General features: G+C 48.4%; 1 protein-coding gene across 1 annotated transcript in view; it reads left to right on the top strand.

The window, feature by feature from the left end:
- HAAO (3-hydroxyanthranilate 3,4-dioxygenase) overlaps window positions 1-16,503 on the top strand; it is a 138,083-nt gene that overhangs the window by 31,543 nt on the left and 90,037 nt on the right. The window contains exon 2 of the mRNA XM_078779368.1: window positions 16,286-16,364. Coding sequence (XP_078635494.1) covers window positions 16,286-16,364 — 79 coding nt within the window. The remainder of the gene's footprint in view (window positions 1-16,285; window positions 16,365-16,503) is intronic.

The raw sequence follows: 16,503 nt of genomic DNA, 5'->3' as shown, positions 1-16,503 counted from the left end.
TTCATAGTATGTGTTTAGATAAGGCCATGTCCATTAGTTGCATCTGCGTTGTGTAAAACAAATAAGAGTAGGACCCATTCGTTCATTTTTGCAGCCTCCCTTCCATCGACGACATTAAGCGCTAGCCAGTCTTTACATCGCCCTCGCCCTTTAGGTTGCCAGCAGCCGTCACAACCTCGTTGGGCTTCCGCTCAAACCAACCCAAAGGCCACGAGGTAAGGCCCGAAAAGGGGGCGGAGCGCAAGGGTGGAGGTGCGGCCACGTCAAGCAGCCATCAAGGCGGAGCCGGTAAGCCCTCACCAGCCAACCAGGGCTCGAGGGAGATCGCCTGACAGGGTGTGGCTGGAGATTCGAGAGGCTTCCCTGGGCGTGGCAATATAACCCCTTGCGCGAGGCCCCCACCTCAGTTCTGAGGGGAGGACTCGAGTTATGAAGAGAGAGAGGGCTTGATCAAAGCTATGAGACAGGTGCTCAAGTCTTGACCTGATCGGAGTTGAGTAGTTACAAGAGGGAGAGACCCGCTGTGGCAAGCATTTTACAAAGGGCAGGCGTGTGGCACACGCTGCAGAGGACTGCAGCGTGAGGAGCACGTTGATGAAGGGTGCTTGGATCGATCATAGTAATACCGGGAGCGCGAGTAAATGCGCCGGTGCAAGTATTACGTACGCCGAATCTAATCGCCAACCCAACCCCCGAGATATAATTGTCCGCATCGCGCCTACGCCACGGGGAGAGCTGCCGGCCGTCTTTCATCAATCTGCACGGTACGACTCGAGGACCGGAAGAGCTGTGGACCCTTGGACCCTCAACACCACCATCTACAAACCCCGTGTGAGTGAGCCTGAGAGTGAGTCTGAGAGTGAACGGGACTGTGTCCAGGGATAAGTTAAGACTGTTATTAAGGCTGCCCTGTGTATCTGCTTCTTCCTCTTCCCTGTATATTCTCTTCTGCTTTTCCTCTTCTTATTTGTACAAAGTGTGTACTTCTCTTCCTTCCCATACCATTGTAATAAATTGCCTGTTCCTCCTGGTTTTCCTCTTAATCCGATCGTCCTAGTGATTTCTCAATTGGGTAAGCGTGGCACGATTAGGAACCGCTTAGAATCGGGTCTTGTACCTGTTAACGGCCCGAATCGCAGCTCGCTTCGCTCGGCATGTCCACTAACGCCGTGGTTCAGGCGGGAGTTATTTCCTCGTTTCTGGTCAGCGTTAGTACTTAGGTAATAGGACTAATTCGACCAACAACCCTATTTAAAGCTGCCTGAGAAGGACGTTATAGCCCACCGGGATCGCGTCGGTCAGATAAAGGACAAGGGGCTTAATCCCCCCTTGATAAGGGAAAGGCCAACGTTTTGGAGATCCGCAACAATATATATACAGTCACGTGAAAAAGTAAGTACACCCCATGTAAAGGTTTGACTTTTTCAACATATTTCAACATACAGCTATTTGATATTCATTTCAACAATATCGATAGACAAAGGTGATATAATATAACAAATATCATGAAACATTTACATTTTGTAGTCCATTGTATAATTTAAATAAACATAAATGCAAATTTCACATGTGGAAAAAGTAAGTACACCCTTGGCTCTAATGGGTGGTATTGCCCCCTTTGGCAGAAACAACCTCAAGTAGGCGTTTCTTATAACTGTCTACCAGTCTCTGACATCAACTGGAAGAAATTTTTGCCCACTCCTCCATGCAGAATTCTTTCAGCTGTGCGATGTTTGAGGGGTTTCTTGCATGCACAGCTCGTTTCAAATCCACCCACAACATCTCCATGGGATTTAGATCCGGGCTTTGACTTGGCCATTCCAAAACCCTCCATTTCTTTCTTTTCAGCCATTCCTTGGTGGATTTACTGGTATGTTTACGGTCATTGTCATGTTGCAAGGTCCACCTTCGGTTGAGCTTCAACTTTCCGACAGATGGCCTCACATTATCCTCAAGCACCTTCTGGTACAATGAAGAATTCATAGTGGATTATATGAGGGTGAGCTGCCCAGGCCCTGATGCAGCAAAGCTGCCGTAAACCATAATATTTCCACCACCATGCTTTACAGTTGGTATCAGGTTCTTGTGGTCAAATGCTGTGTTTGGTTTTCGCCAAACATATCTTCTGGTACTGTGGCCAAATAGCTCTACCTTTGACTCATCTGTCCAGAGCACATTGTTCCAGAAGTGCTGCTCTTTGCCTAGGTGGCCATTGGCAAACTTTAGTCTTGCCCTGATGTTCTTTCTGGACAGCAAAGGTTTCCTCCTGGCACACCTCCCATGTAGATCAAATTTGTGCAGCCTCTTTCTAATGGTCGACTCGTGCACTTTGACATCAACAGTGGCAAGAGCTTCCTGTAGGTGCCGTGATGACATTCTGGGGTTCTTAGAGACTTCTTTCAGCATCTTGCGGTCTGCTCTCGGGATGAACTTGCTGGGGCGGCCTGGCCTGAACAAGTTGGCAGTTGTTTGGAATCTTCTCAACTTGTAGATGATCTTCCGGACAGTCGAATGATTGATTTCAAATTGTTTGGAGATCTTTTTAAATCCCTTCCCAGACTCGTAGGCATCTATAACCTTCTTTCTGAAGGCCTGAGAGAGCTCTTTTGATAGAGGCATGATGATGCCGAACACTTCAACAACAAAAAGCAAACCAAACTAAATGTCTGAGGTTTAAATAAGACAGGTTCCTCCAAGATCCTCTCTAACGATGTTCTGATCATTTGCACCTGAGCTGGTGCACCTGATTCTAATTTTAGGTATTTGAAGTAGTGATAAATGTAGGGGTGTACATACTTTTTCCACATGCGAAATTCGCATTTATGTTTATTTAAATTATACAATGGACTTCAAAATGTAAATGTTTCATGATATTTGTTGTATTATATCACCTTTATCTGTCAATATTGTTGAAATGAAGATCAAATGGCTGTATGTTGAAATATGTTGAAAAAGTTAAAACTTTACATGGGGTGTACTTACTTTTGCACGTGACTGTTCCAGTCATTATGTGACTTCATACCGTCAGTGGAGAACCGCCAGTAAGGTGTCGCATACAGCTGCTGCTGCACCTTACTGGGAGTGATAAGCACTGCCTGCCACACGGTAACATTATCTCTGGTATCCACTCACTATATGGAGTCGACCTGGATGCGGTTGGGAGTTACTAATTAGTATTGTCACGCAACCGCGATTAACACCACAGTTGTGGATGGCCAATTGCGAGGCTTTAACTCCCGAGGCGAGAACTCAATAGCGGATTCCAAATCAAACACTTAAACTAAAGTTAAACGCGCGGAATGGCGGACACAGCAAAGCTCCGCAGCCTTATCTATTAAAATCAAACACCCAGGAAACTGCGTTCAGATATATACAGAAAATAATATAAGGATTTATTAACGGTTCCGAGAACAAAGAAATATGATGCTCTAAACCCCCTATATGGAGTACTCCCACTCAACAGAGTTATTAAACAAACCACAGGGCAGACGACGAAATGAACAAAGAGGGTGTGTGTGTGTGGTGCGTTCTTAGCTCTGCTCGCTCGGGAGCGTGGTGTGGAGATCGTGCAGGCCTCGGATGGCTAGGCCCTGACAGGTGGGCGGGAGTGGTCTCAGCGACGCGACTCGCTCGCCGACCCCAGTCCTCTCGCCCCGCAACTCTCAAACACACGCCCCGTCCGAAAGACCACGGTTTCTGGGGCTGTCGTCTCTGCCCGGCACCTTGGAGATCATGAGTGGTTGGCGATGGTACGCAAGAGGCCACAAATACGGCCACCAACGGGGCGAACCTCGGCACGACAGCCGCCCACGCAAGCATGCGATCCAATCGCAGGGAAGATGGAGGGAACGAAGGCAGGGAAGAACTAGAGGGGAAAAATGTCCAGTGCACTTTATCACGACTGAATCCTCTCAGCTCCCCCAAATGGCGTCTGCTCTGCCTCGTGTCCAACTCCGAACACCTCTTCTTCTCCTTCATGTCGTCACTTCCCTCACGCACCGTCCCGCCCTCTCGTGACGTCCATTCGTCCGCCCTTCCCCATGACGTCAAAAGATCCACCCCTTTCTCATCGTGTCTCAGCAGGGTGCGTTTTGGTCGGTGTTGTTCCATTGATGTGAAAGGGAAGGGAATTAATTAATGTAGGTGCGCTAGGGGCATGAATTCCTACTGTCTAGGTGCGATGCCAAAAGGGACATTGGATTGACCACAGGGGTGGGAAAACACACAAAGTTACCCTTATCACCCTAACTACTTAGCACTTCCTGTCCCCGTACAGGAAATATATACGCAATTATCCCGGCATACGCCTACACATACTAACTTAAAGGTACGTAGTGGGTTCTAGCTATCGCGACATCCCGGAGCATTTTACCTACTCAGATCTACTCTGCTCTACATATTGCTCTACCAAATTCACAACACAGCCCCCCCCCCCACCCCCCCCCCTGGAACCGTAGCTCCTGCAAGGTTCGCCGCAGGCGCTACCATTCCAGCCTTAACACTTACTGTCACACACTTAATTAACCTATGAAATAAATCAGGAAGGGCTATGGGAAGTGAGTAGGACTACCTACCTACACTTCCTTAACATGCTAAACCCCTTAACCATCATGCAAGTATGTACATTTTCTTCATTGTTCCTGTGGAGGGAGGAAACAAACAACACGCAACACTAACTTAACCACAAAACTTAACCATCTTTCCAAAAACTCAAAACTCTAATCTTTGTACATACCACGGTCTACAGACCGCGTCCCCCGGTGGATGCCACAAGACACAACCTTACCTGTGGGGCCATCCCAATGCACCCCCTAAATTTCCACAGGCCCTGTCCAGATGTTGCAGGTAAGTGACATGGCTCGGTGGATTTCGCCCACATTCATGCAACACAGACCCCTTAACCACTCATCCTCATTCCAAAACTCATCATTACATCCCAAAAATCATCAAGGCATTTCGAAAGTCAACAAAGCACTTATTCCAATACATCCCCCCTGCAGGACCATGGCATTGATGTCATTCACGTGTGTGTGCATTCCTCAACTAGGCAGCGGGGAGGTACCGCACAAAAAGATGGTGGGGGCGCATCAGGCTGTGGTGCCCGCAATCCCAAAAACAAGTCAACCGACTTACAAGTTCGTTGCCCCCCCCCCCTTTACCTCTTGGCCCCGTGACAGCCCAACAGCCCCTTTCCGCCGTTACCTCGCCGGTGAGGGTCTCCACACACACCAGGCTCCTTTGCCTCCTGCTTCCGCGCAGCAACACGGGTCACCGGGGGACTTCCTCACCCCACGGCACCCAACCAGACCCTCCACCGACGAGCTCCAATTTCCAGTTACCACCGGCTGCCAGGGGTAATTGCCGCAGAGGGGGGCCCGCAGGCATCGCTCCTCAGAGCTTGCTCTGTACCTGCGGACACACACACCTTCCCCACCCACAAGACCCCAAAACACACTTCCTCCCCCGCTGCCATTCAATTCTCCACACAACTCAGCACAATTTAGTACAATTCCATAGATGGTGTAAAAGGTGTTACAAGGCTTGCCATGGCCTGCTACATGTGAAATCCCCCAGTTCACATTTAAACCATCACACCTTTCCAAAAGCACATTTCCAAAAGCACAATTATCACCCCTCATTATCTCCAATAATCATCACTCACTCTCCAGGTTCCACTCTCACGACCAAATCAAAACACATAACCACAACACAAAAACATACGCCACCCACAAGACACTGTGTGGCTCCCATTCCATCCCCTCAGCGGCCATGTCATCACTCTCACCCGCCTCCCAACTCCAAATTACATGTCCCCAATTTCCAAACCAAGTCCTGAAGCCTGGGACAGTACTCCTTAAAACACTCACCTCAAGTGCAGGTAGTTACAGGTTGGTCGGGTCCAAAGTGCAATCCACCCATACAATTCCCAAAATTTCACATTGGGCCTACCAAATACTTCCAAATTTCTCTTTTGTCCCCACTACACTGGCAGGTATGTGGATCCGCATCCAACGGTGATCATCGCTACACAACTACCTATGGCCACGACAGCTCTGCACCCTCTACCGTGCAAGGGTCACCGGGACAAGGTGAGCAGTCAAAACGCCAACATGGCCCATGAGTGTCCATAAGGGTGCGACCCACCATCCATCCTTCGGCCCCCCCTGCGAGGAACACAGCTGCACCTGCCCCAGCTGGCCAATGTGGTGAGCACTTGCTGCCACAACACACACTACCGCACACACAACCTCGGCCCTGGGGGGCACGGTCGCAGTGCGTGGCATCCCTACAGCCACGTCCCCTGCACCTCCCCATCATCCCCCAGTCCGACTACAGAACTGCAGCCCCCAGTGCTCACCCACACTTGACCACACCAAGGTCCAGTCAACAGCTATGCTCCACCAGGAAAACCCACCCAGAAGACATGGTCCACACACCTCGGACACGCACAGCACCACGTTGACCCAAAGACCACACAACTACGTCCCCATAACCCCGCGTCCCAAATATCAGCACAGTTGCCCCCGCAACCAGTTGAAGCTGTGTCCTGCTACCCTATTAATTTTATCACAGCCTCCAACACTTTGGTCTGCACACCTGGATCAATAATGGCGTCACTGTACAGTGTCCACCATGACATTTCAAAATCCACCCTTAAATTTGCATCTAACCCACAGATTACCCATGCCAACCATTTGTCACATTTCACTAACCTCACCAAAGAAAGATGCTTTGCCATACACATGCCAGCCGAGCATGGCCCATATGCTCGGCTCGTTCTAGTTTCCCGATCCACATCCCCATGGCTCTCTTCCCAACCCGAGAGTCCATAAATCATAACGGAACATCTGTGGAAGGTCACTCACACCATCACGTTCCATAGATGCCCCAATGGTTGTCTGGCAGGCTATCTCATCCCTGTCCATTCGGTTTGACCCGCGTCCATCAACCAATACGGCATGGCAGGTCATCACATGCCGGTTGTCCCAAAGTCTCAGGGAGAGGGTGTCAGGTCGCATGCCCGGGTGGTCACTACATCAGGCCCAAGCTGGCCATCTGCGGTGCCACCACCAAAGCGCGACCCACAACACCTCGCCCTAGTGGTCCTCAATAAATGCCAACCCAGGCTTGAGAAACCACCTCGGACCCCTCAGGAGGTCTTAACCCCCACCAGGGTCGGGTGACCCTGCCGGCCCGAGCCGCCGGCTCGGATGGCGCCCCGACGGACAAGGGACGCCACACTCCACCAGACCCCCCGTGGGACCCAGGTCGTACCTCGACACCCAAGGCTGGACCCCACGTCCAAATCTCGCCATCACAGCCCCCCAGCTGGCTGGCATCCCCAAATTTTGAAAGGGGCAACTTTTGCCCGAGGCCATCAGCCATGACCTCTCCATGTCCAAATCCCGCAGCCCGGGGACCAATCCCCACCATGGCTGCTCCAAATCAATTTCCCATTGTAATTTTATTTTAAATTTTATTTTACAAATTTTCATTCCCACTGCCAAACCGCAGCTGCAGGGAACAACCTCTACCCCCGGTTGTTCTGCCCCTCCCTGCAGTTGATCCAAATTCCCTACAGGGACCAAATCTCCAGAAGCTCTATCTCCCGATCCTCCAAGATCCAAATCCAGCCCGGAGCCAACACACTCCCCCAACTGGTTGTCCAATTTTGGAGCCTCTGTTTCCGAAATAGCAGTGTACGGTGAGCGTCCCCTCGGTCATTCCAACCACCTCCTTGGACCAACTCACCTCTTCCCCCAGACTCCTTTGGGCCTGGACAAGCTCTACCTCCATGGGACTGTCACAGGTCTCCAGCCGCTGGATCAAATCATCCTCATCCTCATCATCATCATTTCCACAAATCATTCCTGGCCCTGCCAGGCTTTGATCAATATCCCCAATAAATACTCGGTCCGGCTCCATTGCACGGACCCCCAAAAACTCTACCCCCTCTTGCTCCGCACCACCGCCCTGGTGCTGCACAATTCCAAATTCATCCCCCGATTGGGGTGTTGTGACATCCACATGGTCCCGATAAACAACCAGGCCAGAATGTGGGAAACATTCCCCATTACAACTCTCACATTCCAAATTTCCTTCCCCATTCACCTGTGGGCACTCCCCGCTCACCTGTGGACACTCCACGTTTACCTGCAGGCATTCCCCATCTACCTGTACACATTCCCCATCCAACTGTGGACATTCTCCGCTCACCTGTGGACACTCCACGTTTACCTGCAGGCATTCCCCATCTACCTGTACACATTCCCCATCCAACTGTGGACATTCCCCACTCACCTGTACACTTGCCACAATTGCCATTTCCCATTTTAATCCATTAATTTGGTCACTCATATCCTTCAGTCCTTCCCTCCATTAATTCCCCTGGGACTCCATTTTATTTTCCATCCCTTCAATTTTATTTTCCAACCCACTTTTCATTTGTCCCATCTCATTACTCATTTTATTTTCCAGCCCATCAATTTAATTACTCTGAGCATCCATTAATTCCTTTAAAAATTTCATTAAAGCCTGGTCGTCTCTAGGGGCCGTCCCACTTGTTCCCGACTCCCCGGTAGGGGAGGGGCATAAGTTGGTGCTCGGGACGAGGGAGGTTCCAAGGCTCACCTCTGCATCTAATTCCCCTATTTCCGGCTCACTCCCGGCGCTGACGGAGGCCTCGCCGCGTACCTCCATCTCATCAATCTCCGACATCCACCTTCCGGAAGATAGTTTCCCGCGCGCGTATTTATTTTAATAATTCCAGTAACACCATTTAAATTTGATTTTGACGAAGACGCGATATCGTGCTCCGTATGCCCAATTGATGACTAAATTTCTCCGCCTCGCCTATAAAAATTTTGCGTTCGAACGTCGGGCGCAATGTACGCCCGACCGTGTCGATGTCTCGCCGCGGACAAAAAAATTTGTCCGACGGGTTCGAATCCGACACTCCTGACACCACTTGTCACGCAACCGCGATTAACACCACAGTTGCGGATGGCCGATGACGAGGCTTTAACTCCCGAGGCGAGAACTCAATAGAGGATTCCAAATCAAACACTAAAACTAAAGCTAAACGCGCGGAATGGCGGGACGGGACACAGCAAAGCTCCGCAGCCTTATCTATCTATAATTCCAGTAATCTCTGTGTGTATGTTTGTATGTTTGTATGTTTGTATGTCTGTGACCGCTGTTTCTCGACAACCACGGGTCCGATATACTTTAAACTTGCCAGGTATATTGCTGGGGACCCGAGGATGTGCCTTTTCAAGGTTTCATATTAATCGGACAAGTAGTTACCGAGCTATGTCCAAAAAACGATTCAACCAATCAGAGAGCAGCGAGCTATCACGTGTGCCGAACGTGGCGAACAGACTCTGCCTCGGACGGCACATTTGAGAGCGTATTCATTTATTTCACGTTCGCAAACTATGTTGCCGTTAAACTATGTTTTAAAACTAATTAAAACTACTATCTATAATTCCACGGGTCCGATAAAAAACACCGTACTCGCAAGCCGTTCGCTTTGGACCAAACCATTTCATGTAAATAGAGGGGGGGGATTGTCACCGTACTCGCAAGCCGTTCGCTTTGGACCAAACCATTTCATGTAAATAGAGGGGGGGGGGATATAATTTTAGATATATATATAGTACGGGCATGCCCTAGTCTATTAAAATCCAACAGGAAACTGCGTTCAGATATATACAGAAAATAATATAAGGATTTATTAACGGTTCCGAGAACAAAGAAATATGATGCTCTAAACCCCCTATATGGAGTACTCCCGCTCAACAGAGTTATTAAACAAACCACAGGGCAGACGACGAAATGAACAAAGAGGGTGTGTGTGTGTGGTGCGCTCTTAGCTTTGCTCACTCGGGAGCGTGGCGTGGAGATCGTGCAGGCCTCGGATGGCTAGGCCCTGACACGTGGGCGGGAAGGGTCTCCCTGACGCAACTCGCTCGCCGACCCCAGTCCTCTCGCCCCGCAACTCTCAAACGCTCGCCCCGTCCGAAAGACCACGGTTTCTGGGGCTGTCGTCTCTGCCCGGCGCCTTGGAGATCGTGAGTGGTTGGCGATGGTACGCAAGAGGCCACGAATGGAATACGGCCACCAACGGGGCGAACCTCGGCACGACAGCCGCCCACGCAAGCACGCGATCCAATCACAGGGAAGATGGAGGGAACGAAGGCAGGAAAGAACAAGAGGGGAAAATGTCCAGTGCACTCTATCACGACTGAATCCTCTCAGCTCCCCCAAATGGCGTCTGCTCTGCCTCGTGTCCAACTCCGAACTCTTCTCTTCCTCTCCTTCATGTCGTCACTTCCCTCACGCACCGTCCCGCCCTCTCGTGACGTCCATTCGTCCGCCCTTCCCCATGACGTCAAAAGATCCACCTCCTTCTCATCGTGTCTCAGCAGGGTGCGTTTCGGTCGGTGTTGTTCCATTGATGTGAAAGGGAAGGGAATTAATTAATGTAGGTGCGCTAGGGGCATGAATTCCTACTGTCTAGGTGCGATGCCAAAAGGGACATTGGATTGACCACAGGGGTGGGAAAACACACAAAGTTACCCTTATCACCCTAACTACTTAGCACTTCCTGTCCCCGTACAGGAAATATATACGCAATTATCCCGGCATACGCCTACACATACTAACTTAAGTTAAAGGTACATAGTGGGTTCTAGCTATCGCGACATCCCGGAGCATTTTACCTACTCAGATCTACTCTGCTCTACATATTGCTCTACCAAATTCATAACAGTATCTTTAATTTGGCCCTCCAACCTAATGAGCGAACGTCATGACGTCATCGCCGAGCAGGTCCGCATTGCCTGCCAAACTCCGGAGGGGCCAGTGTGTCATTTAATTATAGATGATGCAACACAGCAAAAAAGGATGCAACCAGCAGCCGGGTGGCTGCACAGGAACCACCCACCATAGCTTGACCCGTTTATTGATTACCAATTATTAAAAGCGATTTGCAGAGTCAGGATGCTTGTGCAGTTCAACCGGCATAGCATATATCTAGTAGGCCGAGAACTACCTGATCGCTCTTCCGTACAGTGGAAAAGGCGATATCTGGGATGTGTTCCCTTCGCAAACATTGTTTTATTCAAAGCGCTCAAACAAGCACTCCAACGGAACGGAGCGCTTAACAGCATGGCGGTCTCCATGGAAACAATGCTATCATCGGTACTCTAACAAATGTCCTGGTCGTCGTTTTCAGTTTTACTCGATCTTGTTGTGACAATTTCTCCAAAATAATTTATTGTGTTTAGCAGTGGCTACAGAGTACAAGGAAGAGGGAAAGAAAAATAAACAAGAGCGAGAATTGATTTTCAATACATGTCCCCTGCCGATATGATATTTTGTAAGTCCAAAAGGGCAAAAACTCTGTGAAAAACTGGTGAAAGGCCCCAAAACTCAAACATTCTGTAACTTATCATAATAAAGCCATGTACCAAGTTTCAGTTGAATATGTTAAAATGGTAAGGGGGAAGAAGCTTGGAAAACCACAGGTGGAACGGACGGACGGACGGACAGACAGAGAGCAAACCTGCAGTCCCATCCGGTGAAACTGGTGGAAGTCTAATAAATGGGGTGTCAGGAGGAGGAGCTCCCACACACCTGTGATGGTATTATATCTAAGCATCACAAATTTAGTGTAGTTTCACTTATTGCTTTTTTTTTTTTCTTTTTTTTTTGTATACTGAATCGAGGCTCGTGAAAGAGCTAACAGCTACTTCACAAACAAATCAACCAGACAAACAAAATATATAAAAAGAGGGAGCGGAAAACAAGATGGGGAGAGAAGGGGAAGCACACAAACACAACATTTGAGAGCAGGGAGATGTGTGGAAGGGAGAGGGCTTGGGGGGTGGAGGCGTGGGAAGGGGGGGGGGGGGGGGGGGATGTAGTGCATAATTTGAGTTTTCCTTCCCTGATGATTGTATAACTTACAATGTTTGCTGTTTGTGCTTTTGTTCATTGGTCGGAAGTATGACAGGCATGGTTTCAGAAGGGGACCGTGGGGTATTCTGGGTGTGCTTGGAGAGTTCCAACAAGGACACTCCTATCTGACCAAACAAGCCTGGTGTTGCCTTAACGGTTAAGGCAGCTGGCTTGAGATCTTCGGGACCTGAGTTTGAGCCTCTATCATTCCGTTGAATTAACACCAGTTGTGTTGACTCAGCCTGCCATCCTTCCAAGGTTGGAAAAATGAGTACCAGATGACTGGTTATAGAGAGGCATTGCATCAGTGGCACAGCCGCCCCCCGGAAAATGATGCAACCAGCAGCCACAGGTTGCACACGAACCACCACCATCTGAACAAACGCTTCATTCTCCGACAATCCTGCCTCTTTTCCTAAACATCAGAATTTTACACCGCCAACTACCAAGCCTATCTATGTACCTGCCATTGTGCATTTTGGGGATGGGTTCGCATGCGTGATCCAATGATGGCCATATTTTTTTTGGACCTCCATATGAACTTGACCTTCACCATTTAGTGATGGAGTGTAAATGAAGAAAAGGTGTCCCCAACCCCAGCTACAATCTATCCATAACACTCATAATCTTACTATAATTCACCAAATGTCCATCCGTCCGTTCCCAGGTACCGCAAAAACGGCTGAACCGATCGCAACGATATTTTTGGTGGGTAATCCTGGGACCACCAGGCTATACTGTTTTTCCAAGTTTTCCAAGTTTTCCAATTTTTCCAGGTTTTCCAATTTTTCCAAACACGATGGAATAATATTTACCGATATGAACAGTGATGTGGCTCTTATTGAAATTCTACAAATACTGTTTAGATTTTGATGAATTGCGTGTCATATGATTTAACGGATGTTTAGATAAATCGTTTGAAATATTAAAAAAAGCCTTCAATTTCTGATATTTAGCCTTTTCATTTAGGCCTCCCAATTGAAGCCCCGCCCATAGGGCGGGTACCGTTGCTAGTCGTAAAAATCGGAGGATAATTATTCAAGTTATAATCAAAAACGTGTTTCAGTAATTAGGTCTAATCCAAAAATACATAGGGCAAGGACACTAATCAAATATCAGGGGCCCAACTTAAGCGCAGGTTCATTATTACATCTTGGAAGACCAAGAATTGTTTGAGATTCCGCAATGACAAATTTAAGAGACGAGCAACGGTACCCGCACTATGGGCGGAGCTTCAATTGGGAAGCCCAAATGAAAAGGCAAAATATCAGAAATTGAAAGCTTTTAATTTTATTTTAAACGATTCATATAAACATCCATTGAATCATATCACACGCAAATCATCAAAATCTAAACAGTACATGGCGCCCATTTTGAAAAAAATTGAATTCTGCAAAACGGAAGCGGCCGCTACACGTCTTTCTCAGTCGCACGTTTATGTGTGAAGAGTGCGTGCCGAATCTGTAACACGGAAGCGGCCGCTACACCTGTTTCTCAGTCGCTTTGCACACGCTGCCATGTTACTTCGGAGCCGCACGTTTATATAGGAAGAGTTCGTCAGGAATCGATCTACTCTCTCCTGGTACGTAGAATAAAAAGTATTTGTAGAATTTCAACGAAAGCCACATCACTGTTCATATCGGTAAATATATCATTCCATCGTTTTTGGAAAAACTGGAAAATTGGAAAACTTGGAAAACTTGGAAAAACAATATAGCCTATTTTACTCCCAGGGGTCCCAGGAATAAACCACCTTTAGAGGCCATTTTTCCCCGCAAGCGGGGGTTGGCCTTTTTCGGGAACTGTGGTTGTTGTTGTTTTTGGGTCCCCTTTTTGAAGCAATGTTTTACGGCCGGATGCCCTTCCTGACGCCAACCCTTTTTGCCGCCTTTAACGACAAGCAGGGAATTACCAGTGAACTGGTACTCAATTTGCCGACCTCGGAAGGATGACAGGCTGAGTCAACCCCCCCTGGCGTTAATTCAGCGATTGACCGGGATTCGAACCCAGGATCCTAGGATCCTAAGCCGGCACCCTAGCTGCTAGCCCAACACCCAGGAATACCCACCCAAAATATCGTTGCGATCGGTTCAGCCGTTTTTGCGGTACCGTCGAACGGACGGATGGACATTTGAATTGCAGTAAGATGACAAAAAAAAAAACTTTTTTTTTCAGACCGCAATATGACCTTGACCTTTAGGTCGAAGGGGTATGTTGTAAATGAAGCATAAATGTCCATACCCTCGGCCTAGGGTCTCGGCTATCTATCAAGTGCAATTACATGCCGACCAGACAAACCTTAGCCATTCCTGGTAAAAAAAGAAGAAAGTTAAATAGTGTATAATTTAGTCATGACCTTAAAAATTAGGTACAGTCAAAATAAATCATGTCAACCCTGGCTATTTGTATTCCCAGTACTGATGCAGAATTTCAATCTGAAAGTCCCGGCCGGCACCGAGATACAGCTCTGAGGGTTGATGGTGGACAGTGTGTGCCCTGTAGAAACCCAGGAGCAGGGGGAGAGCGGGCAAAGCACGGAAAGAGTAGAGGGTGCCAGACCAGAAAGGATGTGGTAGAAGACAGAGACCACCGATCTGTCTACGATGAGAAAGTTATAGGCCCATAGACTCGGCTTCATCGCGGGAGATTCCAATGATTTTGAAGGTGTTGGCGTCGTTTCCATGGCATCATGCTGAGGAAGGTGTGATGCAGGGGAGCCAGCCCAGAGGGGAGAGCAGTACTCCATCAAACTGCAGATGAAGGCCTCATAAAAACGTTCTCATAAAAAACATTCTCATAAAAAACATTCTCATAAAAACGGGGATTTCTTATCAAGAGAAAAGAGGAGGAAGAAAATGTCAGCCACACAGCGGTGACCACAGAAGGTAACGAATCAATTATACCCAAGCACCCAGAAACATGACAGCCTTAACACATAAGCCTTATTCATTCACTCGGGTAACGCGGGACAGAGAAAGGAGATGACGAGACAAAGAAAAACCTGTTCTTGGTAGTAATGCTCATGCAAGCGGACTGGGTCTTTGTATGGGTGCAGCAGACTTGTGCGGGGCTCGTCCTCGCTGCGCCTTGTGTGCCGATACCAACCATGTTCCCGTGCACCAGCATCAATGAACCATGACGTGTGCCTTGAAACCGAACCAAATCAAATAACTCTCCCACACAAACATCAGTTAGCCACCAACTGACCAAGGCCCCATGGCAAAGAGAAACCACAAAAAACCCAAAGAATCACAACAGATCAAAACGTGCACGGTGTGTGCACTTTTATTACATCCCGCACGGGGCCCATCCAACCATCTGTGGTGCACTCCCATTGGCTGACGCAGCCCAACAGATGGTATTTATGGTGCTTGCCCATTGGCCGACGCAGCCCAACAGATGGTATTTATGGTGCGTGCTCGTTGGCTGGCGCAGCCCAACAGATGGTATTTTATGGTGCGTGCCTATTGGCCGACGCAGCCCAACAGATGGTATTTATGGTGCTTGCCCATTGGCCGACGCAGCCCAACAGATGGTATTTTATGGTGCGTGCCTATTGGCCGACGCAGCCCAACAGATGGTATTTATGGTGCTTGCCCATTGGCCGACGCAGCCCAACAGATGGTATTTATGGTGCGTGCTCGTTGGCTGGCGCAGCCCAACAGATGGTATTTTATGGTGCGTGCCTATTGGCCGACGCAGCCCAACAGATGGTATTTTATGGTGCGTGCCCATTGGCCGACGCAGCCCAACAGATGGTATTTTATGGTGCGTGTCCATTGGCTGGCAAGTGAAGAAAATTCCAAACAATAGACAGATGTTGACTTATGTGCTTGCTTACCATCCCGTCCGACAATCTTGAGCCTGACAGATGTCCATATATGGGCATGTTCTTGGCATGTCTCGTGCCCTTGCGCTGACCCTGCATTTGTGCTCATAGACCACGTCGATTGGCTGTTAGATAAAGAAAGACTCCATACAAGGGCATTTGAACAACAGGGAAGACTTAAGAATGTAGAGAGGGCTTCGAGCTTCGAGCCTTAGATAATGACGCTGGGGCAGAGGAACAGAGATTTCTAAACAGATGGTCCATATGGTTTATCACTCACGGGAATTACACCACACTTTCACAAGCATGTACTATGAAATAACTATTCTAATCTATCCCTCATTTTATCCTCCAGACCAGATCCGTAACAATATATTGAAACCTGTTTTACCATCAACGTAGTGAATCTGTTGCTATCATTGATTGTTCTAGTCTAATTTGTTGCTCCTGCTATCCACAAAAACGTGACGTGTTTTGTGTTTATTGCAACAGGTACAGTGAACAGCTGCAAGTGATGTTTGTGGGGGGCCCAAACCAACGAAAGGATTATCATATTGAAGAAGGTGAAGAGGTGAGGTTTATAAAGTAGCAGTCCAGTATGTTCATAGCCACGAAGGTTCAGATGTCAAAGTCAAATACGCATGCACACGCACGGGTATTACGAACAGTGGAAATTATCCTGAATCCCTACTACTAATTAACACCGCATC

Source organism: Myxine glutinosa, chromosome 5, assembly GCF_964187855.1.
Source record: "Myxine glutinosa chromosome 5, kmMyxGlut1.1, whole genome shotgun sequence".
Taxonomy (NCBI): domain Eukaryota; kingdom Metazoa; phylum Chordata; class Myxini; order Myxiniformes; family Myxinidae; genus Myxine; species Myxine glutinosa.
The sequence above is the reverse complement of the archived record's forward strand: the minus strand, read 5'-3'. Positions and strand labels throughout refer to the sequence as shown.